We start from the raw sequence: 22,625 nt of genomic DNA on the forward strand, positions 1-22,625 counted from the left end.
ATTGGCGGCGACGGCGGGGCGGTGTCGGCGGGGCGGTGCAGGGGGCGGAGCACCCGGAAGAGCCTCGGCGGTAGCCGGCGCAACAGGCTGCCGAACAGGGGCTGGCAGTGGTGGACAGGCCCGGGGATGGACAAGCTGAAGAAGGTGCTGAGCGGGCAGGACACCGAGGACCGGGGAGGCCTGGCCGAGGTGAGTGCGCCACGGCGTTGCACCCGTCCCAGGCTTCGGTCGGGGCTCGAGGGGACGGGGACTAGGTGATACCCGACTGGGCTCTGAGCTCGCGGGCGCTTGTGGATGGCAAGTGCGGAAGCCGAAAACAACTTCCAGGATTTCCTGGAAAGGAGATCAGCCTTTCCTCCCCCTTTCTTCCCTGCTGGGCGCCGCGGGGACCCCCCACACACTCCCGATCCCCATCCGCCACAGGTGCGGGAACTGGCGTTTTGTCCTGAGAGGTCGAGTTGGGGTTACATTTTTGTCCCCTTGGCCCGCCCTATACCCCCTGCTAAGAGTGGGCGGTGCCGGAGCAAAATCCCAGAAACTTCTGTGAAGAGGAGGGCGGCCATTGCCAGTGGTTCGGCTCCATCCTTGCGGACAGGGAAAGGGGCTCAAGCGGCGGGACAGACATGGGATCCCGAGAGTCCGGCGAAGGGAGTCCCCTTGGGTAGCTCTTGGGCGGGTGGTCGCGCAGGTTCCCGCTGGCTGCCCACCGCGCCGCAGGGCGGGTGGAGCTCGGGGCTGCTTGGCCTGGTTGGAGTTGGAGTTGAAGTTGTGGGGTGTGACTCTCCCACCCGACTGCAGGTCGGCACGCCTCCGTGTTGTCTCCGGTCTGCAACCAGGGAACTCCCTGGGGACAGGCACCACATCTTGTTTCTCGGTGCTCATACTGTTTGCACTTTGTGGACACCCAAGGACCTCCTGAGACTGCGTGTGTGTGTGTGTGTGTGTGTGTGTGTGTGTGTGTGTGTTATTAGCAAGGTTTTGATGGAGCTGAATCTCTTCTAGAGGCACACAGGGTGTTGACATTTTTCCTGTTTTGTATGCTTTTTGTCGTTTTTGATGTCCTTTCTAGATTCTTTTTTACTTTTTGGTGCTTCCATGGGGGCTCAGCTTTCCCATCAGTACTATGAAAGTTTTGGAAATGAAGATGTGGGGTCTTCAACTGGAGATTTAAGTTTTTTTCCCCTCTGATTTCAGTCTGTTTCTCATGGTGTTCTCAGCACACCGCTTCCATCCATTCTGTTTTATTTCAGGTTTTGTATAATTCTTCCACCCCCTCCATGAAACGACAGAGTTGTAAAACCTACTCTGTGAATCTTTACCGTGAGAATTCCACTATAGGAACCCAGTGTTACAGAAACTGGACTTAAACTGGGGTTTAAATCTTTGCTGACATGGCAGAGCAGTTAAATGTGTTGTCTTCATAACTGGCCAAGGTTCAGGAATAAATCCTTGAGTGCTTTGTGCTTGATTTCTGTTCCTTTTTTTCTATTATGAACTCTGAAACCTCAGCCTGGACCTAAGAAAACTTAGTTGACAGTCATACTTACTACCTAAAGCTGATGTCCCATATTGTTAACAAACTTTTATAAACAGAGAGGGGTTCAAGAGGGAAGCAGGCTGATGCAGTTATCATATTTACAAAGTAATCACAAGCAGTGGGCAAACCCTCAAGAGTGAATGATATAATACAGGTTGAAAATGAAAATGCTGAGTTTCTTTTTTCACCTAAACTGGTGAATGCCTGTGTTGATCACAATGGAGAACTTTAAAGTATTGAAAGCTCAGGCATGTGTTCAGTCTATTTTAACTCAAGCATGTGCTTCTCTTGTGTTCTAGAAGACTGATGCCTGTTTCCTCTTTCTCAGTGTGGGATTCCTGTTTACATGCATTATTGTATGGTACTTATTGTCAGGGTTGTTTTTGTCTTGGATTTTCCAGCTTCCTTTAAAAGTGTTGGTACTTGACATTTCCATAGTTTTGAAGGTAAACAAAACCATGTGGTAAAATTTCTGCTGTGTGTGTGATAAGTTGAACTATTGTTGTCTGAGGTCATTAGAAGTGAGTGCTTTAAGATTTTTTTTTAACTCTTTGAATGCAAATAATAAATGATTGACTAGTTCTGTTTCTTCTACATCAGAATGCAGGTAACTATGAAAATCACTTGGCAGTGTCTAATCACCACGCGCCTCTTGATGTTTCCCAAATCGATGCTTCTTCTTCATGGTACACCTTAAATTCTTTAGTTTCAATGGCTTTTCTTCCAAAAGTGTAGGCTTTACATCTTTTTATAAAGGATTCTAAAGATAAAGGACATCTGAATGGTACTGGTTTGCAAGCACAGGAATAAAATATGCCTTTATCACCCTCGTCTGATGACCAGCCCTTTTTCCCTGAACAATTCTTAACTTTATTTCTCTTTGGCAAGAGCTCCTGCTCCCCTGTCCTGTCCCAGAGTCAAAGGGCCTTTGTGCGTAAAGTCAGCTTGGGAACAGATTGCCTACACATTCCATCCAGGTACCAGTTTAGCGACTCTAATTTCCAAAAAGTATGCTAGCAGTTCCCAGCAGCTGAGACTTTTGAGAGACATTTTACATCAACAGAGTTTGTTTTCATAAATTGGTCAGAAGTATTTCGTTTTCAGAGGGTCCAGTTAAAAGAAATGCAAAAGCAGCTTCCTCCTGCCTGTGGCCAAGCATGCATGTAAAAAGCCTGTAGCCACACGGTGTGGAAAAACCAGTGATGAGAAGTTATAACCCTCGCCTCACTGCACTCCTCCCCACATTTTGGTGACATTTGTATGGAATTCAGCTGGAGAGACTTGTTGTACCAGCATGTCACTTTCCTTTCTGACGGTAGAAACCAGGAAAGCGTCTTCATGCCAGTGATGAGCGATTTTGGTTCATTGTACAGGGCTGGGCACCTCACTATCCTGTTGCGACTATTAGGTATTCTGATGCCAAGGCCAATTCAGATTTGACACTTATCCTTAGGGTTTATGCTCTTTGTAAACAAAGGTTGAATCTTTTTTTAATTATCCCTGTCGCTAACTGCGTAGCATTCAGGCAGCCCATCCAATCCAGTCTTCCTGCCACACTTTCTTCCCTACATGCAGCTTGGTTCTTCTTACCACCTTGGCGAGGTAAGTTCTTTGGTGCTTTAGTATTTGCATGGTACTCGCTTTTCGATTTTATTTTGGCCTTGATGGGAGGTTGAGTAGGCTGGTCAGAAGTGGCCCCAGCTCATGGTCCAGGAGCCAGTGAGACCTGATGTCTGCAGCTCATGGCTAATGGGGGAAGAGAGTTTCCTCAGCCTGGAGCTGGGGCCTTCTGTCAGGTCCTCAACCTCTTCTCTGCATGTGCCAGCCCTGAGTGTGCCTTTCTCTACAGGGTTATTTTACTGCAAGTGCTGTGAGTGTGTGTGTGTGTATATACAAGTATGTACGTTTGTGTATTGCAATATCCTGTACCACTTTCAACATGCGTGGCTATGCTGGAGTAGGAGGGAATAATCTGCCCTAAAGACCTTTCTCCAGAGTGGAGAGGAAGCCATTGTGTAGCAATGTCCGCCCCACCAGGGAGCCTCTGGTCCTTTTCTTCAAACTTCTGGTTTGACAGGAAGTTTGGAGACAGACTTGACACAGGTTCCTGAGCTGGGGGTGGTTCAGGCTGGGGAGAAGCCAGTGTAGTGACCCCAACTGTGTGGGAAGCTTTCCCCAGTGTTTGGGGGGAGGGGGGTCCGTGTGCCACACAGGGGAGCCTCTTGTGAACACACCCAGACCTGGCTGCAGTCTGGCGGCCACCTGCCTGTGCCCAGTTGGAATCAGGTGTAGTCCTTTGCACTGGGGGGCATACTAGGAAGATCTCGGTTGAGTGGGAGGAGAGCAGAACCCTTGGAGGTACTCCCAGGCTTCTGGACTTTTGCAGACTTTGTGGGAAATCTTCGCCTCTTATGAACTTTGCTCTGGAGAGGGATTAATCATGGTGACAATGTCAGGATGAGCAGGGCGGTGATTAGCTGGGATCTGTCTCACTCTTGGTTGACTTGGTTAATGCCAGAACCTTGAAGGGCATCCCCATGACGCCAGCAGCTCCCATGGGAGTCCTGGTAAATGAGCGTGTAGTCACCCTTCTCCCCTACCCTGCCTGGAGGTTGCAGGATGCAGGCATGTCTGGCACCAACTGTGGACTTAGGAGACCAGGCCCCAAGGCACACCTGCCTGAGTGGGGGCCTTTTCTCTGTTTCAGACTGGCCAGGCCCGGGGCTCCTCCAGGGTCTGCTGTCTTGCCTTGTTTGTGAAAGGCATTGTGCTTGAGGCAAGAGTCCCCTCTGGATACGTAGACATCTAACCTCGCCTCTGCTGGCCTGGAGATGCACAGCTGGATAAGGAGCTAGGTTGTTGCCAGAGACGCGCGGGCTCGTGCTGCTGTGGGACTGTGCGTTCCTGTCACGTGCAGGGCACACACCTGAACTGAGTCACCTGACTCCTTTGTGATTGGAGGTTACATTTACTTATATTTCTATGTAATCAGCTTTTTAAAAATTTCAGGTTGTGGAGGCATCTTCGTTAAGCTGGGGGACCAGGATCAAAGGTTTTGCTGCGTGTTTTGTTGCAGGAATTGTCTGCTCACTGCTGGTAAGACCACCTGCCCTTCCTCTGTCTTTTCCACCAGCCTTCATTTTCTCTCTCTTCCCTTTCAACCACCTCCTTTTCTCTTTATCTCTTCACTGAAATACATGGGTCAGAGGGGAGGGTGTGAAGGTGGGGGGAACCCAGGCTGCAGTCCTGTGGCCCCCAAGCTGGGGCTCCCATATGCCAGCCTGTGCTTTTTCTTGCAGGGTACTTTTCTGCTCTGGGTGCCGAAGAAGGGACTCTACCTCTTTGCAGTGTTTTATACCTTTGGTAACATCGCATCAATTGGGAGGTAATTTTTTTTTTAATCTAACTATCTCCACTTATTAAATGGGAAAATAGGTGTGGATGGTGCTTAGGAGGCAGGGGTTGGAAGGCAGGATGCTTCAGTAACACTAAGGATTTGCAGAGAAAACATATAGTTAAAGTAGAAGTTTCAGGTGTGCCTCTTTATACAGTCTTCTAAGATCACAGTTTGCCTTTGAAATGTCCCTGGACATGTATCACTGCTGTGATTCTACATAGGAGGGCCTTGAATGAATCTCAGCTTGAATGAATCCTTCAGTCTCTAACACAGTCCTCACCAGCACTCTACCCTTCCTTAAGTCAGTGACTTTAAAAGGATTCACCGGGCCAGCGGTGCAGGCGCACAGAGCAGGTCATGGCCCTCAGACCAGCGCTCCTGCCACGCCTGTGGCTGACTGTCCCAGTTCTGTCTTCAGCCGGCCCTGGCCCTTCTCCTGGAATGGGCAGCTGCAGCGTGAACTCAGTCATCTGCCCTTCCCCTTCTCTCCTCCCTGTGTCTCAGTGACAGCCTCAGCCTCCTGGGTATCCAAGCCCCACTTGCCACCCTCACCCTGCCATTACCCACCAAGCCTTCCTGGACCCTTTCCTGGCTTTTTATCTCCGTGGCTGTGAGTCGTGATCGACTCACAGGTCCAGAGACTAAGCCTGGACCACCTGTGTGCCTGGCTCTGAGGATTCAGAGACAAGCCAGTATGGTTCCTACTGCGCTGGAATTCAGTGGGGGCTAGGCAGACAGACCTCTCACTCCTCATGTTGGAAGAGATGGAGAAAGCAGCTGAATAGATTATAACCTGAGCCAGAGAGCAGGGAGGGCTTCCTGCAGAAGGCGATACCTGAGCTGCTGTCAAGTCTGACCACTTCCCTTCTCACCTGAGTGCTACTGGATCCTCGCGCCAGTTTCTTTGCCTCTTCAGTGCCCAGGTCTGCACCATTTTCCACAGAGCTGTGGTGTGGTTCACCCGCAGTCCTGCTTAACCGGTGGCTCCCTTCCCTGTCTACTGGTCTGGTCCAAAGCCCCCCGCCTCAGAGCCCCTTCCAGATCTGGCTTTACCCAGTCCCACTGCCTGCCCAGTGTCTCCCCAAGCTGGGCTAAACTGCTTCCATTTCCCCATATATCTTTGTGCCTCTGCTCATGCTATTTCTCTGCTCAGAAAGCTGCTCCAGCCACTCTCCGCTCTGCCCCTTTATGTTCCCCAGTGTGGTGGATTCTTGCTCACTTGTTAAAACCTGACTTAGAAATCATCTCTTCTTTGAAACTCCTCCTAGTTACTGTCTTCCCTCAGAATCAGTGACTGCACCGTGCACATGGTGTTCTGTAGATCCCTACGTGCTTGTGAGAGAGCTTGCATTGTACGACATTGTTACACCTCCTTAAGCCACTGGACAGAGCGCCAGCTCCATCGTACTTGCTCCTGATTGCCCTCAAACTGACAGTTTCTGGCTGCAGACATTAACACAGTGATTGTGTTGCTCTGGCCACCTTTTAAAAACTTAATTTATTAGTACTTAGGACAGTAAAATGCTGGTCCTCAGGTGTCTAACCTTGGCTCCAAAACTCTCAAATACTAATTTTCAGAAGGGCATTTTGCTGTGGGCATTGTAGGCTGTTGTGTAATCTGGACTGAGCATCAACCTGTGGGTGTTTGGTTAGCTCAAAGAGCTGTTGAGCACACCCTAATAGGGCCGGCCCTCTGCAGCCTGGCCCAGGAAGTGCGAAAGGGAGCAGGTTGTTCTTTTCTAGGTTGTTGAATGGTCTGTCTAGGAATTTACAGCTTCACCTATACCCTGATATTTTTGTGTACAACCAACTCTTGAATAAAGTGAGGCTGAGGAGCACCCACTCCAGATCTCCAGATCACCCCCCCACCAATCACTGTGCACCCTCCAGTTGAAATTTCACATTTACTTTTTCAATGGAGTGACCGTGGAGATGATAAGTGTCCCAGTGGCATTTTAAGTGGATATGTGCAGACTTGAACACAGGTAGCAACAGGAAGTGGCTGCAGAGTTTTAATACCATAGGTATTGCAGTTGGTTTTATGCAGCTTTGATTTAATACTGAAACCTTATGTATATTTACATTTCTCTCATCTGCAAAAGGCACCAGGTTGTGCTGTTTAAGTTTGCATTTTGCATGCACTTTTTGGTGAAGCTTGCCTTTCCTTTAAAAAATACATTCCTAAAATACAAAATACAATTCCTAAAAAAAAAAAAGATTTTTGTTTTTTTATGGTAGCAAATGATAAGCTAGACTATTACCTACATATATTTTGTGCTTTCATGACACACCTTTTTATTGATTCCCGCCCCCAGCCCCAGAGTGTAGGCATCTGTGAGTTTTTTCAAATTGTCACGATCTCCAAAATATTTTCCACATGTTTATTGAAAAAAAATCCATGTGTGATTGGGCCCACATACTTCAAGCCCATATTGTTCAAGGGTCAACTGTATATGCTGTGTTTTATTTTTAAGACCAGCCAGGGCTGTAGCTCTTAGTCAGTGTGGGCTTGAGTGCACTCTTAAAGGCTTGGACTGAGCGTGCAGCTTGGAATTCAAGTTGAAACTTAATGGCATTTCCAAGAGAGATAGTCTTCTTTTCTTAGTTTTTGCTTGTTGTGAGCACTCGGTGACTAATGTCAGCTGCTGGTTGGCTTGTGTTAAACACCGACCATAAGGGGCTACCTTGGGTGATGCCAAGGATGGGGTGCTGTCAGGGGTTGGGAAACAGGACTTAAGGCTAACGCAGCCGTGCATTTGGTGTGAGGCTCAGCTCCTTGTGCTGGGCTTTCTTTCACTCACTCCGGTTCTTTTGGAGAAGGCCTGTTTGGGATGTCTTTGAACTTTGAACTCCCAAGAGATAAGAATTTGAATGCCAGCTCAAGATTCTGGCTGTGTGAGCATAGACCACAAGTTAACCCTTCTGAGCTTCTTTTTCTAAATGTCACATACCTTACCAGGGGATGAAATGAGGTCATGTTTGTGAAACCTGGCATTTAGAAAACATTCAACAAGTCATATATGATCTTAATATTTGAGTGATTTTCTGGGGATCATTGTATCTTTTTTTTTATTGAGGTAACTTGGTTTACTACACTGTATGATGTAGGGGTACAGGTTCACACTGCTTCAGATGTACATCATTGCACCATCTCTAGCACCCAAGCACTCTAATCCTTTACCAGAGTGCCTTGACCCCTGCTGGCTCCCCACCCCGACTCTGCTCTTCTGATAACCTGCATTCTGCAATGTTCTGCTTCTGAACATAAGTAACCTAAGATATTTTACTTTTTAAAATTGCTTTAAAATTTTTGGTTGATTGGTTGATTTCTGGGGTCGATTGTTCAGGAGGCAAAATAGTACCTACGAGGGCAAGGGCCTCTCTGACCTGATGGTCGTGAATGAGATTCTATTATCAGGCCTCCTGCATTTCCAGCCTGGCTCCACCAATGACTAACTGCATGACCTTGAATAAGTGGCTCATCCTTCTGGGCTTCACTTTATTCTTCTGTAAAATAAATTGATAATTGTTCCATGTTCATCTGCATAAGCTGTTGGTAGATTGAGTGGGAACAGCACACACACGGCCTGGCATGCCGTGTCCAGCACAGAGTAAGAGCTTACCAATTGTCAGCTACTGCTTGTGCCGCCCAGGGCCTCTTGGAGGTATCGGGGAGGTCACCTGGCATCCCTGGGCGGTTCTGTTCTGCTCTGAACAACTTCCCTGTGTTTGCCTCACAGTACTGTCTTCCTCATGGGACCAATGAAACAGCTGAAGCGAATGTTTGAGCCGACACGTTTGATTGCAACTATCCTGGTGCTGGTAAGGGTTGCATTTCTAAGTTGCAGGATTTTATTTCTGCTTTATGCAGTTTGGTTTTTCTTAAACTGTTTCCTCTTGTCTTGACCCCATGGCTGTCAGACAGCACGAAGCAGTCTTCATCTGATAATTGTCCCCTCTATCTCATTGGGTGCCAAGGTCTCATCTGTTCTAGAAAGCACCTCCAGAGGGTATTTATTGGTCAGATCACCAAACTGAGAAGGTAGCAGAGAGCATGAACTCCCTTGGGGGACAGGTGAGGCCACACATCGGCAGAGATGGAGGGAGCAACTCTAAGGGTTCAGTCTCTAAGTGGGTGCCCAGTCTCTTAGGGTGGGCATTCCCCCTCATTGTTATGTAATTTGGGGATCAGATGTACTTGTTTTCATCAGCGTTCAGAGTGGGCCTGGTCTCCTGTCCATCCTCACTGGGCCCAGCACTCACAATAGTGCCTTAATCTTGTAGCTTCCTTTCCTGTTTACCCAGAGTCTTCTCCCTTCTTTGGGTCATTCTCTTCCACTTGGAAGAGTCATTCCAGACTGCATTCCCTCACCTTTTCTTATAGTGATCAGTAATACAGTGTTTGGAACTCAGGCAGCACACTTACATAGTAGTTTCATTGGTGTATATCTCTTTTGCTCCAATAGGTATTAGACGTATTGGAAGGCCATGTCTACATTGGCTACTTATTTTGTGTCCTGTCAGAGCCTTGGGTACAATATTGGACACAGAAACTACATGGACAGATTTGTCAAGCAGTGCCTGTGCAGAAGCTGGCCAAGCCAGCCAAGACTGACAGCCCCAGCACTGCTGTTGGCCCCCAGAATGGAGGGCCTGCACTGGTCTCTGATAGAAAGAACTTCTGAGACAGGTCTCGGGAAAGTATTAGGGGACATAGGAACAAAAACTTGGTGACATTAATCTCTCTCATTAACCTTTGTCCACCCACGCCCTTCCTACTTCAGACAGGGTACGCCTTAACATGCCTTTAAATGTGTTAAACTCCGGTGTCCCTGGTGGCTCAAGGGGTTAAATCTCAGCACTACAAAGCTATCAGCAGCCACTGTAGCACCAGTTCCACCCCTGGCCAGGGAGCCGACCCACATGGCACAGCAGACCTCTTCTGTCTCACTCACTGCTCCCCTCAGCAGTGTACTTCAGTCAGTCTTCCTGCCCTGCTCACCACTCTGAGTCTGGTGAATCTTCCCACCCTCCATATCCCCAGCTACCACCCCAGCTCTTGTATACATAACAGAATAAATCTTTTAAATAAATAAATGCATTATATCTATTTTAGTGTGTTTGTATGAAAGTCTGGATGGTGAGTAGGTGGGCCAGAGGTGAGATTTTGTTTGCTGCCCAGAGATTTTAGGAAAACTTGAAAGCAGAAGATGATTCTTTTCTTTGTCAGCTACATGAATCCTTATTAACCAACTTAATTTCATGGAGATTTTAACTTCTCTGCCAAATATAGGGCTTGGGGGATTCACTGCTTTGATAAGAAAGGTGCATTTGTTTGCTGTGGTAATTGCAGAATTGGCTTAATAAGTGTTGTTGAGAATAATGCTTTGCAGTTTTGTTTGCTTTTTGCCTTGCTGTCATTGCATTACTTAGATAAGACTTCCTTTCTCTTTCTAGTTGTGCTTTACACTTACCCTGTGTGCGGCCTTTTGGGTAAGTCCATAGTTTCATTTTCATTTCCTTCACCTTCTTGGCTTATGCTTCTTGTCATACACTTCCATGAAACCATCTCATTTTTCTTTCAGTGGCATAACAGGGGACTTGCTCTGATCTTCTGCATTTTGCAGTCTTTGGCCCTGACGTGGTAAGTAACCTTTTAAACAGTCCCCTCCCACGTGGATCTTTGAGCAACGCCCTCAAAGCAGCTAAAATTCCACTTGGTGTAAGTGGGAGGATTAGAAAAACATAGAAGCTTTTTAATTTAGGAATTCTTAAGGATGCAAGTGATCAGAGTCCAGAGCCAAAGCCCGCTGCCTATAGATGGCATTAGTGGTCTTGAGTGGGCCCGGGAGGCTGTTTTTTGCTGCAGTATTTTTGCCAAATTCATAGTTGGTTTGGAGATGTTACAAATGTTATTAAAGCACTCACATCCAGGAAGTACAAGGACAATGAAGTATTGTAAAGATTGATAAAAAGAGGCTTGTGAGTCAAATAGGCATGGAAGAAAAAGAAAAGTGCTAAGAGAAATAATGAGCCTTCTGTTGGTGCTGGAATGAATCATTTAAGAGAAGGACTAAGAGTGAGTTGTGAGCAGGAGAGAGGAGTGATGACTGGGATAGAAAATTTTGTGGTAGCCTGTGTGGTCAGCATGGGTGTTGGAGGCCTGTTCGCAAGACCAGGGACTGGTCACTACAGTCTCAGGTTGGGGCTCAGCATAGGAAAGGGCTAGCAGAGGCGTCAGTAGGCTCCTGGCCCTTCCCACTGGTGCAGCTGCAAAGCAGGAGAATTGGTTCACTTACTAGGTGTAGAGCTTCCAGGCCACTCTGCAATGTTTTCAAAGTTTATCAAGGAATGACACCTTCAGGACAGTTTCAGTACCAGTGTGGGTAGTCTACTTTGGGAAGAAAACTGCTTGTTCTCATGCAAAGAAAACTCAAAGTCTTAAGGCTTCCAAAGATCAATTAAGGTTGCCCTTAAACAGTGGATGGGCAAGGGGTGCTGACCCCCACACAGTTCAAAGTCTAGTTTAACTTCTGATTCCCTCAAGCTGAAGTATAGTCATTCCTTGGGACCCCAAGGATACTAGTATCAGGACTCCCGTGGCCACCAGTATCTCAGAATGCTCAAGTCCATCGTGGTCCATCCTGTGCATCCATGGGCTTCGTGTCTGTGGGTTCCTCTTTGCACATTCAACCAACTGACATGTGCGTGGTTGAGCCTGTGAATGTGGAGCTGAGGCTGGAGGAAATGTTCGTATAAACAACCCACACACCCAAACTCTTATTGCTGACAAGCAGCTGTGTGCTCCTGTTTGTAGAAGTGGATTTTGAGATTGCAAGCTTAACACCCACCCCTCCCGTTAGTAATTTTGGACTTCAGAATGAATGCACATTCAAACGTCATTTGCAATTTACTGGGTTCACAAGGAAATGTGTTTCTGTACACGCTGAGTGTGACATATGGAAAAGAATCATGGCCTGACTTTAATATAATATATTTTGGCAATAGGTACTGAAAAAGCTGGGCGTAGCTTAGTGACTTATTTTGGTTTTCTTCTGGGGGAAGAAATTGGCACCTCCGCATGCCTCCCTCTGCTCGTAGGCTGGTTTTGCAGCCAGTTTTCAAAGGTTCAGCATTCGGATGCACTCAGGCAGCGGCTGTGTTCCCTGCAGCACTGACTACTCTGGCTGCTTTTGCCTTTCTTAGGACTGACCGACCTAGAACTGGCCGACACTCTGTGCCTGGTCCTCAAAACTGGTTATCAAGAATTCTTTCACTTGGGATTGTAGAAGAATCCTATGTTGCCAAGATTTTGATTGGCAGAGTAGTTGGTTATGGCTTTTTTTTCTATTTTCTTTTGAAATTAATAAGAGCAATGCAGAAAGTTTATCCCACCTGGATATGTTGTATTTTTTTTTTTTTGAGGATTTGTAGAATATTAAGTGGACAGCTAATCCGGATTTTACTTGGTAATCTTTCCGAATAGGGCTGCTGGGCTATCTGGGTATCTGGCATCTGCCCATTTTAGGTGTTTGCGCTGGCCCATTGGGTGAAAGCAGTGATTCCGTGAGTCAGAAGTCCTGGGGTTGTCCCCGCCCCCCACCCCAAGGCTTTCTGTCTTCCTTCTTTGTCTACAGATGACCTTGCTCTTTTCTCTGCAGTTACACGTGCCGCACAGCATCTATTTACGTGCGTGTGCATACTGGTGTCTTGTGCAAGAGTGACTGAGAATGTGTCACTGTGTATGTGTCACACGTGTGTGCATTATACACACATCAGTTTGGTGCATGTGTGAGTGTGTATGTGTGAGTGTGTACATGTGGGTTCTATTGCTGCTCTGAGGGAGGAGGGGCCAGAGGACCTGGAGAAATCCCTGAAGCTGCTCTTTAAAGTCTATTTCCTTGTATAATCTTTCATTCCTTTCATTTGATCTCATCTTTTGCTTGTTTTCTTCATTGCAGGTACAGCCTTTCCTACATACCATATGCAAGGTAAGCCTAATTATTTAGGACTCTGACAGTGTCATTCCTTGTTTAAAATGATTACATTAGGGCCCTGGTGGTGCAGTGGGTTAAAGCACAGCACTGTAAAGCTAGCGCAGCCACTGGAGCTCTAGTTCAATTCCTGCCCAGGGAGCTGACCCACATGGCGCAGCAGACCTCTCCTGACCCGCCCTCAGCAGTGTATTTCAGTCCATCTGCCTGTTCTGTTCCCCACTCTGGCTCTGGTGAATCCTTTCACCCCCACAACTCTGGCCTGTACCCCATTTCTGTGTGTATAAATAAATAAATCTTAAAAAAGTAATAAATTAAAAATGATTACATTAAGCCAAAGCATGTTAGGAATTACTTCCAGGTGTGGGGTCTGGGCCTCCCTCACAGTCTGTCACGTGGGAAGCAGGCCTGCTTGGCTCCTTTTGGACTGACCTTTCCAGATCTGTGTGAGGGTGACTTGAAGAGTGGTGGGGCACTGTCAGAAGTAGTGGGTTTCATGAGCTGAGCCAGTGACAGTTTCCTCTGCTAGGGAAGGAACCACAGAGGCACGCCCTGTCCCAGACCTTGGCCTCCTTGAATAGCCCTCCCATGGTGTTCATAGCATTCCTGTGGAAGCAAGGGGACCCATGACCAAATACGTTTGGGAAACAGGTTAAGTCAAATTTGGTAGATGCCATTTACCTCCCTTTCAAGCTCCTTTAAAATGTTATGCATCTTGTGATAACATCTTGTGAGCTGCCTCCAGGGCCCTTCCAGGCCCCAGGGCCCTTTATGCAGCATGTCCTCTGGGGCTGTGCAGTGGTGCATCGCGTAAGCAATACTTTTCTAGAGTTATCTTGATAATGGAGCACAGTAACTCATGAGAATGCATGCACGCCTTTCTCTTGCCTTCCCTGTGTGACGCCCAGTGTCCTTGACATGAGTGCAGCTGAGAACAGAGAAGGACAGAGCCCTTTTCTGTAGCCAGATGTGGTGAGGAGGGAGATGCTTGCGGACACTGGAACAGCGATTTGTTGAGCTGCCTCTTCCTTGCACTCACTAAGTTCCCGGGAGTCCACGCACGGGCTGGGGTGAATGGAGCATGTTAGTAAGTCTTATAGAGTTCCTTTTATGAGGGGACCCCAGAAAGATATCCCTTCCACAAGTCTCTGCTGCTCGCCTAGGAGGAAATGGCAGCTCGGCCTCGTAACTGGGGTGCGCCTTCAGCGCATCCCGTACCTTGCCATCGCTGCAGTCCTGACATTTCTTGGTGTCTGTGTGTCTGTACTTCCCTCCGAGCTGCTTTTGGGTTGTCATGATAGCAATCCTCAATGAAATACCTCCTCTTCTCAGTGTGCCACTTCCTTTTTTTTTTAAAGATTTATTTACGCATACAGAGCTGGGGTACAGACCAGAGGTGTAGGGGCAGTGAGAGGATTCACCAGAGCCAGAATGGGGAGCAGAACAGGCATATGGACAAGGTACACTGCTGAGGGGAGCAGCGGGTGAGACAGGAGAGGTCTGCTGCGCCATATGGGTCACCTCTGGAGCGGGGATCAAACTCGCGCTGAGGCCGCCGTGGCTCGGCTTAGCTTTGCAGTACAGCGCTCTAACCTGCTGCGGCACCAGGGAGGGCCCCAGTGTGCCACTTTCTATTCTGACCTGTAGGATAAATGGGAAAGTCCGTTTTGCAGATGAGAAATTTGAAATAAGATAGATAGCTTGCCCAGGGCCATACTAATTGTGCTGTAGCTGAGGTTTGAGACCAAGTAGATCTGTCTACCTCGCCCCCCCAACCCCTCTACATAAGTGCTTCATGCTCTGCAGTGTGCTAGTCTGGCCAGGAAATCTAAAGGGCCTCTATCTCTTACAGTTGATGGTTTCTTATGTATCTGTGTGCTTTTCCTTCCTAGGGATGCTGTGAAGAAGTGTTTTGCTACATGTCTTGCCTAACACAAAGCCAGTTTGGCAAAGCTTTGGAAGGCACTACAGATGGAAGCCAATGGACACTTGTGTAAATATCTCCCAACCCTGTTTTGCAGACTTGTGCCTTTTATCTTGCAGCAACGTGTTGCTTGCCATCTGAACATTTGAGGGTTGCTTTTGGAGGCCACCACGTGCCCCTAAACCCAAATGTCTGTCGCACAGTAAGAGCGGTGGGTTTTGTATCTCACAGAGTAGAATCTTCCTCCCTCATCTGTTTCCTCTTTGGAGATATTCCACTGAATTCTCATAAATAAAAACCTTACTAAGCAGCAGTAGATAAGCCTTGGGCGCCAGTGATTCCCCGGTAGCCTCAGGCAGCCTCACTGGAGATAGCAGGAGCACAACAGTAAGGGACAGCATTTCGGTGTCCACAGAGACACTTAGGTTCGCCCTGCAGCCTCAGGACCTTCACCCCTGCCCCATAGCATGGACTTGCCTCTGCTGTGCCGCCTGGAACACACCACGCACCCTCCTGCCAGCTGCCTGCAGGGCCCACGAGTGAAGTGAGGAAGGAGAGCTTTTTGGTGATGAGTGTTGTTTTTCAATCTGAGCCTCTGCACTCTTGCTGTAGACTCCACCCTGGCTGGAATGTGTTCACCACATTCATTGCACACTCTTCTTGAGTCCGTCTGTCTGTCTCCCTCTCACCATATAACTTTATGCCTGATTTCCTGGAGCTAGATTAGAGAAACCTAGCAGCAGCCGCAGCAGCAGGAAACACCGCTATTTCTTTTGGGACAGGAGCCCAAAGGAGGTGAAAACTTCGGCTGCTCTCAGCTCGTGTGTGTGTGTGTGTGTGTATCTTTGTGTTTTCATTATTTATAAATGTTTGCTTTTAAGCCAGTTAATACTTTCCGCTCTCCCCTGGAGTAGGGCCATGGGAGAGTTGGTGGGAAGACAGAGCCCTACTGTAGTGCCAGCAGGAAGTGGGCACGCCTGCCAGTGACCTTTAAACAGTCTGGCCTGTGCACTTGAGCAGCGCTGCAGACACTGGGGAGCACATGGACCAGCAGGCCAGGCACAGCTCAGCCTGCTGCCTGGGCACATACAAAGTGCTGTTATGCCCCAATCTTGGCTGATCCCCACAAAAGCCTCATGACAAAGCAGGGATTGTATCCCACTCTGTGACCCAGGGAATCAAGGACCAGGGAGGTCCTAGACCCATCTGAAGCTACAGTTAGTGACAGAACTGAGCTCTAAGTTTGGGTGTGCTGGCTTTAGACTCCTTCACAACTCCGTGTTCCTGATGTGGCTCTGGAGGGCACCTCGGTAACTGTCTCCCCTGTTTTCATCACCAAGCCTGCGCCTTTTCTGTTCCCAAGTGTCATTATGCCACCGCACTGCCTTTTCCCCACTTCCCCTCAGATGCTTCCTCTTGAATTGGAGGATGTCCATCATTCCTTTGTGTTCCTATTTAGCTTTGCCTTGTTGACCTTTCTTTGTAAGAGTCCTGTCCTGATTACTAGAATTTTTAGCAATCCAGGACCTCAGTGTCACCCTACAGATGAAGTCCTTGTGGGTTTGCGTTTTTCCTCCTTACCAGGTCTAGCTGGTCTCTGCCGTGTCTCCTGGGAACCTCTAAGCTCTGTTGCCTCCCTCTAGTCTCTGTGGCTGCTTGCTGAACTTGCCTTTCTCCTGCTCTGCTTGAGACTTCGTGCTGGCTGGGCTTTTATTTTGACCTGAAGAGAGAGAAACAGGCCTTATAGGCCCTGAGTGAGGAACCCAGCCTCATGAGACCATTGCTGGGCTGCTGAGGGCACTCTGTCTTAGACCGAGGTCCGTAGCCTGTGTTCAGCCAGGAAGGGAAATTCTGTGCTACCTTCTGGGTTTTATGTTTTTTTTGTTTTGTTTTTTCTTCTCACATCCCAGGTACTTTTGGGAAATAGGTCAGAGCTCAGAAGTGTGCTCTGGTAGAGAAGGGGCCTGAAGGGGTGCTCATAGAATGGCAGTGAATGTGGGTTTTGAGGTCAAACAGCTGGATGTGAAGTATGGCTCCATCACATAGTGGGGTCAGGGTGAGCAAGTCCCTTAACTGCTGCGTCTTCATTTTGCTCACCTGCTTAGAAGTAACAGGGATCATATTTTCTTCTGGATATGTGCAAGGTGTCAATGAGGTGGTGTGAGGTGCTGTGCTTGGGGCCCAGCTTAGGTAAATGATAGCAAAATCCCAGGAATAGCCATAACCTTGGAGGTGACGGAATGAATGCTCTCACCATTGATACACCTAGTGCAGTGTGTTCAGCACTGTATACAGTGCCATGAATGATTTCATTTAATGTTCTTCATAACTTTGCCAGTCCTCTGGCCTTCCCTTCCTCAGAAAGGACTAAGGGATTGGTGCCAGATCTCACCAGTAGAGGGCAGTGCTTCTTGCATAAAAACTCCTGCTTTGCCCTAATTCCTGGGGCCTGTGACCACTTTGCTTAGACTTCCGTCAGAACACTAACAATTTTTGGACAAGCCTGCCTTGCTGCATTTTCTAGGTCCTAGATGTTTAATTCAGACTTCTGTCCTATCGTTGTTTCCCTACTTGTTTTTGTTGGCTGCACTATGGGAGGAAGAAATCCTTTTCACATTTGCTGAAAGCTGTTACCAAGCAACCATGCTGATTCAGTGCTACCTAGAGGAGCAGAGAATTCTGGTTCTAGACCCTGTGACCAGTCAGGATCCCTATTTTCCTGCTCCCTGCCTTCATCTCATCTTGTCCATTGCTGGGTGGACAGAACATTGCCTTCTGGGGAGTGAAAAGAAGCATAGTGACAACTTTAGCACACATGAAATGCGCTCACCCAGGTTTGGGCTTCCGTCTGGAAGCCCTAGCTGGGATGCTCTGGCCTGTGCCTGTTGGCACTGTGGCCACTGACCTGGGCACAGCAGCCCTTCCTCTCACCACTCACTCACCCCATTTCCCAGCGCCTTAGAGGTGCTGCGTTAGTTCTGAATGGGCCTGTTCCCACCTCTTGATGAATGTTCTTGGTAGAGCCTGTGTTTGCCCAGCTCCTCCATGTGGCTTTGCCCAGACTGTGATCTCAAGATTACAGATGGACCATCACGTCCCTGGTAGGCGAGTCACTCTCCCATGGAGCATTTTTGTAACTGGCTCCAGCCTGAAAGAGCAGGCCCTTTACCTCTAGGGAGAGCATTCACCAGAGAGTACTAGGTGTGACTGAACAAGCCAGGCTTTATTAGACACTTGCAGGAGGGACTCTGGAAAAGGAAATTTTAGCCTGGCTCTTGAAAGGCAGTGAGGAGGAGATATTTCGTGGGTAGGTCCATGAGGTGGGGCAGAGGAGAGCAGCAACTTGGCTTGCTCTGGGTTGCGCAATGCCTGAGCCTGTGGGCTCTTGACCTGCTCCCTCTGGGCAGTTGTGAGATAATCACTGGTCACCTCTAGCTGGCTAGCTGGCAAGGCCCCTCATAGTGTGGGGCCGAACTGACAGGGCTTGGCAACCCCTCATTTACTCGACCTGTTCAAATAAGCTTCAGGACAACTCATCCTACTGACTTGAAATTCCTTTTACCTAGTTTGCCTCATTTTCACTGGGCCAGTTAGCTCAGTGCTTGGAGCTTCTGTCTATCACTGTTGTATCTGACTTGGTGGATCATGTGTCTGAGAGCAACATTCCTTACTCTAATAAGGTGCAGAAGTAAACTCATGAATGTTTCTAAATAAAATGACTTTTGGCTATTTCCATTGGAAAAGATAATTAAGAAGTGGGCCATACCCTTGAAAAAGACTTGGGGGACACTGCTTTGGATGTTTAAGCTCTTGCTAGCTCACCAGATGTGAAATGAGGATGAGACCTTGTGGGATGAATTGGGAAGTTGAAATACAGTCCCTTTTCTTCTCTTTCCTCACATAACTTGTAACTCAACTCAGCTACAGGATCACAAATACTTCAACATTCACAACTTGTCCTTAAACCACATTGCAGCAAATGAATAAAAAAAAATAAATCAGTGTTTAAGTTTTTAAAGCCATTTTGCTAATCTTTGATGTAGTTTTTTTTTTTTAAATTTCAGCGTTTTTTAGATTTTTTAAGGCATGTGATAGTTCCTTACACATAGTGTTTTTACAATAGCAAATAGATCTTCAGCTGACTTTAAGTACAGATTTGCACCTATATAATCCTTGATCAGATGTAGCAAAGGAATATTGAAAAATTTTAAAAAATCCTTGTTTAAAAAGAGGTTAAGTGATATGACTTTAAAATGCCCTCTAATTCATAATTTCATCAAATTCTGAGATCTTGGGGGTTTTTAGTTGAGCAAAGAGGGGAATGCTGTATTGTGTATCAGCTCGTTCATGCTTGGCTATTCAGTGCCATATTCTGGTTATTTCTGGTTTTGCTGTAAATGCATAGATGACACTCTCATCTCCCTGATGTCCTTCAGCTTTGCTCTTGGTGCTCAGGTGCTTGTAACTTGCCCCCCTGACCCCCCAAAATAAACATTGCAGAATTCTCCCTCCGCATCTTTTGATGGAGCCCAGGGAATTGACCTGGAACAGCAGAGCCTGTATTAATGCAAATTGACAACATAAAATTACACCCTTTCTAGCAGGGGCTGATACACTGCTTAGGCATGTGTGAAACATTTCCTCTAGACGGTATGAGCTGAAACCAGGGACGAGAGTTTACAAAACAGGAGAAATGTGACTAAAATGAAAGATCGATCTACAGTATTACAATGAACAACACTGGTAGAGATACCGTGACAACACACTGTCATTGTGTTAATAAGTAGTGTACCCCCCAAAAATGTAGGTCATGGACAACTGTTCTCTGATATAAATACATGCCTAGACTAAATGTCCTTGCGAGGCATCTTTTAGGGCCTGATTGAGACTAATCTCGGGGTACAGATTGCTCTTTGCTTAATGATCTGAGAGGGGAGGTATTAGATTTTGTTCTGGGTAAGGAACCTTGCATTTGTGTAATAAATCCTACAGTGAACCATTGTTTATATTCAGTCATATGCTGTTTCTGAACATAGTTTATTTTGCATTTTCAATTTGTTTGCTTGATTGTCACTTTGAACAAGAAAAGAAAAAAAAAGACTGCACTCTCACCTTTTGTTGTTTCTGTAAATTCTGATTGTGAAGTTAGGGTGAGAATATGTAGAAGCCTGTGGGGAATCCATCTGCCTTGAGAACATTGTGCCTGTTCTAAGATGAAGAGCTTTTAAGACTCTTTGTTAAAACATAGATCAATTTTTATAACTGTATAGATACTTGGCTGGTTTTGAATGCTGCTGATTGCATAACTGAATTTTTTATATCCAAAAATATATTCTTGTGTGTTTCTTTTCCTATCTTGAGATACTATTTCATGCAATAAATACTGTATACATTTTACTAATTCATTTCTAAGGGAAAGAATTTTGCTGTTAATAAACTGGTCTTTTTCCCCTAAAATATCATACAATAAGTTGTCATTTTTTTCTCCAATAAATAATAGAATTGTGATCTTTAATAAATCTAGTATTATCTCTTCTTCACATTTATTTTTCAGGAGTCTTTCAGCCAAATGAAGATAGTGTGACAATAAGAGAAAACCATGTCTTTAACATGCACACACATTTTCAACACCTACTTTTTGAGCTCTTTGCATATGTAATCCTCTTTTTCGAATGACCTAGGGCTTAACATGGCTTGAAGAAGAGTTCTGAAGATCTTTGAAAGATAAGTTTCAAGTGTTTATTTTAGAATATTATTGCATACCTAATTGGTTTAATACTTAGCATAAACTAAGTCATCTAGTTAGTACAAAGTTGTGCATCGCATTCCCTTACTCTTAATGTCTAGGATTTGTGGTCATGTCCTTTCTCTGGGATTCTGGTAATTTGTGTTTTTATCTTGATCAGTGTAGCTTGAGGCTTATCAATTTTATTACTTCAAAGACAATTAAAAATATTGGAATGAATTTAACGAAAGAACATGAATAGCCAACTAACATATCAATAGTATATGAAGTTAAAAATCCAGTGGAACTCAATTTTTGACCTTACAGAAGTGTTCTTTATGTGGTCAAATGACAAAAAGCAAGTTATTTGCATAGAAGTTAAGATAGTGATTATTTTGGTGCACATGTAGAGATTAGAGACTGAAAAGGGGACTCTGGGTACTGGTCATGTCCTGTTTTTGATTACATGATATTTACACAGTGCTCACCTGATAGTCATTGCACTCTGTGTATATGTGTGCTGCTGTGATATGCTGTATTTCACAATAAAAGAACAGCTTGGGTTTCATTTATTTTTCCCTATTAATGTCTTGAATTACTGTCACCTCATTCTTTATACTCAATTTGGGTATAATTTGCTAGCACTTAAAGTGAAAAGTTGAGTAAAATTCATTTTACATCTCTATTCTAATATAGATTAAGACTAAATTTCCCTCTTAAGTAGTATTTTTTGCTGCATCTCACAAATTTGATAGGATGTATTTTCATTTTAATTCTGTTCAAAAGACTTTCTATTTCCCTTTAATTCATTTATTTAATTAATTCATTAATTTCTATTTCTCCTTTAATTCATTGATTACTTAAATATATATTTATTTTTAAAAATTTGGGTATTTTTCAGATATCTATGATTGATTTACAATTTAATTCCATTGTAGGTAGAGAGCATATTCTTTATGATTTTAATCCTTTTAAACGTACTGGGGCATGATTTTATGGCTTAGGTTACAGGCTAGCTTGGTGAATGTTCCAAGTGCACTTGAAGAAAATTTATTAGTGTACAAGGGTTTCAATTTCTCTGATTTCACCTCACCAACACTAATTTTTTGTTTTGTTGTTTCTTTTTTTGTTTTGTTTTAAAGTAGCCATTCTTTTCGATTTGAGGTGATATCTTGATGTAGTTTTGATTTACATTTCCTTAGTGATCAGTGATAGTGAAAATCTTTTCATGTACTTATTGGTCATTTGTATCTCTTCATTAGGGAACATTCAAATTCCTTGCTCATTTAAGAAAAAAGATTTTATTTAGTTACCCATTTAAGAACTGGGGTGTAGGCCAGAAGTGTTGGCGGAGGGGTGGTGGTGGAAGGAGACAGACTAGGGAACTGAACAGGCAGAGCTTTTGAAATACCCTGCTAAGGGGAGCAGTAGGTGAGACAGGAGATGTCTGCTGTGCTGTGTGGGTGAACTCTCTAGCCAGGAATCTGAACTCATGCCACAGTGGCTGCTAATACCTTGATAGTGCTGAGACTTGAACCACTATGCCACCAGGGAGGCCCTCTTTGCTCATTTTTGAGATGGAATTTTTGTTGGTATTGTTGAGTTTTAGCCTTTACTCTGGATATTACTCCCTTTCGTGACAACTGGTACATTTGGAAGGCAATCTGTCTTTTTCCATCTGGCTCTTTGTACTTAGTTTTCCATATTTTATTGTGATGTACTTGATGTCAATTTCTTTTTATTATTTATTTAGTGTTTTTAGATCTCCATGAAACTTTAGCTCAGTATCTCTCAATAGTTTTGGGAAGTTTTTAGCCATAATCTCTTCAAGTGTTGTTTGTACTTGGTTAATTAGATGATCTTTATTGTTTCTCTCACCCTCTTCTGTGTCTGTTTCATCTTTCACTGTAGTACTATCTTCTGGCTTCTTCTTGTTCACATCTTCTTTAGCTCTGTCTAATATACTGTTGAACCTAGACACATTGAGTTCTTGATTGCACCATTTGTATTTTTAGTTCTAGAATTTCTATTTAATTATTTAAATAAGT

At 45.6% G+C, this 22,625-nt stretch overlaps 1 protein-coding gene across 4 annotated transcripts; it reads left to right on the forward strand.

Annotated features, from left to right (window-relative positions):
- Window positions 1-61: 61 nt before the first annotated feature.
- SFT2D2 (SFT2 domain containing 2) lies at window positions 62-20,303 on the forward strand. 4 transcript variants are annotated; one of them, XM_012729164.1, is made up of 9 exons: window positions 74-189; window positions 3,056-3,139; window positions 4,547-4,633; window positions 4,837-4,922; window positions 8,675-8,756; window positions 10,392-10,427; window positions 10,520-10,578; window positions 12,896-12,925; window positions 14,821-20,303. In XM_012729164.1, the coding sequence occupies exons 1-9, from the start codon at window positions 127-129 to the stop codon at window positions 14,858-14,860; spliced, it is 567 nt and encodes a 188-aa protein (XP_012584618.1). In that variant the 5' UTR covers window positions 74-126; the 3' UTR covers window positions 14,861-20,303. The 4 variants fall into 4 exon arrangements, with proteins under 4 accessions (XP_004688515.1, XP_012584618.1, XP_012584619.1 ...); XM_012729165.1 differs by having other exon boundaries at window positions 3,113-3,139; XM_012729166.1 differs by lacking the exon at window positions 74-189 and adding an exon at window positions 1,043-2,223.
- Window positions 20,304-22,625: the final 2,322 nt, after the last annotated feature.

This window comes from Condylura cristata, unplaced genomic scaffold, assembly GCF_000260355.1.
Source record: "Condylura cristata isolate star-nosed mole 26May11 unplaced genomic scaffold, ConCri1.0 scaffold00024, whole genome shotgun sequence".
NCBI lineage: Eukaryota > Metazoa > Chordata > Mammalia > Eulipotyphla > Talpidae > Condylura > Condylura cristata.

What these genes read in the sequence shown, in the direction of transcription:
- SFT2D2 (XM_012729164.1), top strand. Translation starts at nt 127, where the DNA reads ATGGACAAGCTGAAGAAGGTGCTGAGCGGGCAGGACACCGAGGACCGG. An exon ending in ACCGGGGAGGCCTGGCCGAG is followed by an intron (nt 190 to 3,055) that starts GTGAGTGCGCCA and finishes CTAACTGCGTAG; the next exon opens with CATTCAGGCAGCCCATCCAA. An exon ending in TCCTACATACCATATGCAAG is followed by an intron (nt 12,926 to 14,820) that starts GTAAGCCTAATT and finishes TTTCCTTCCTAG; the next exon opens with GGATGCTGTGAAGAAGTGTT.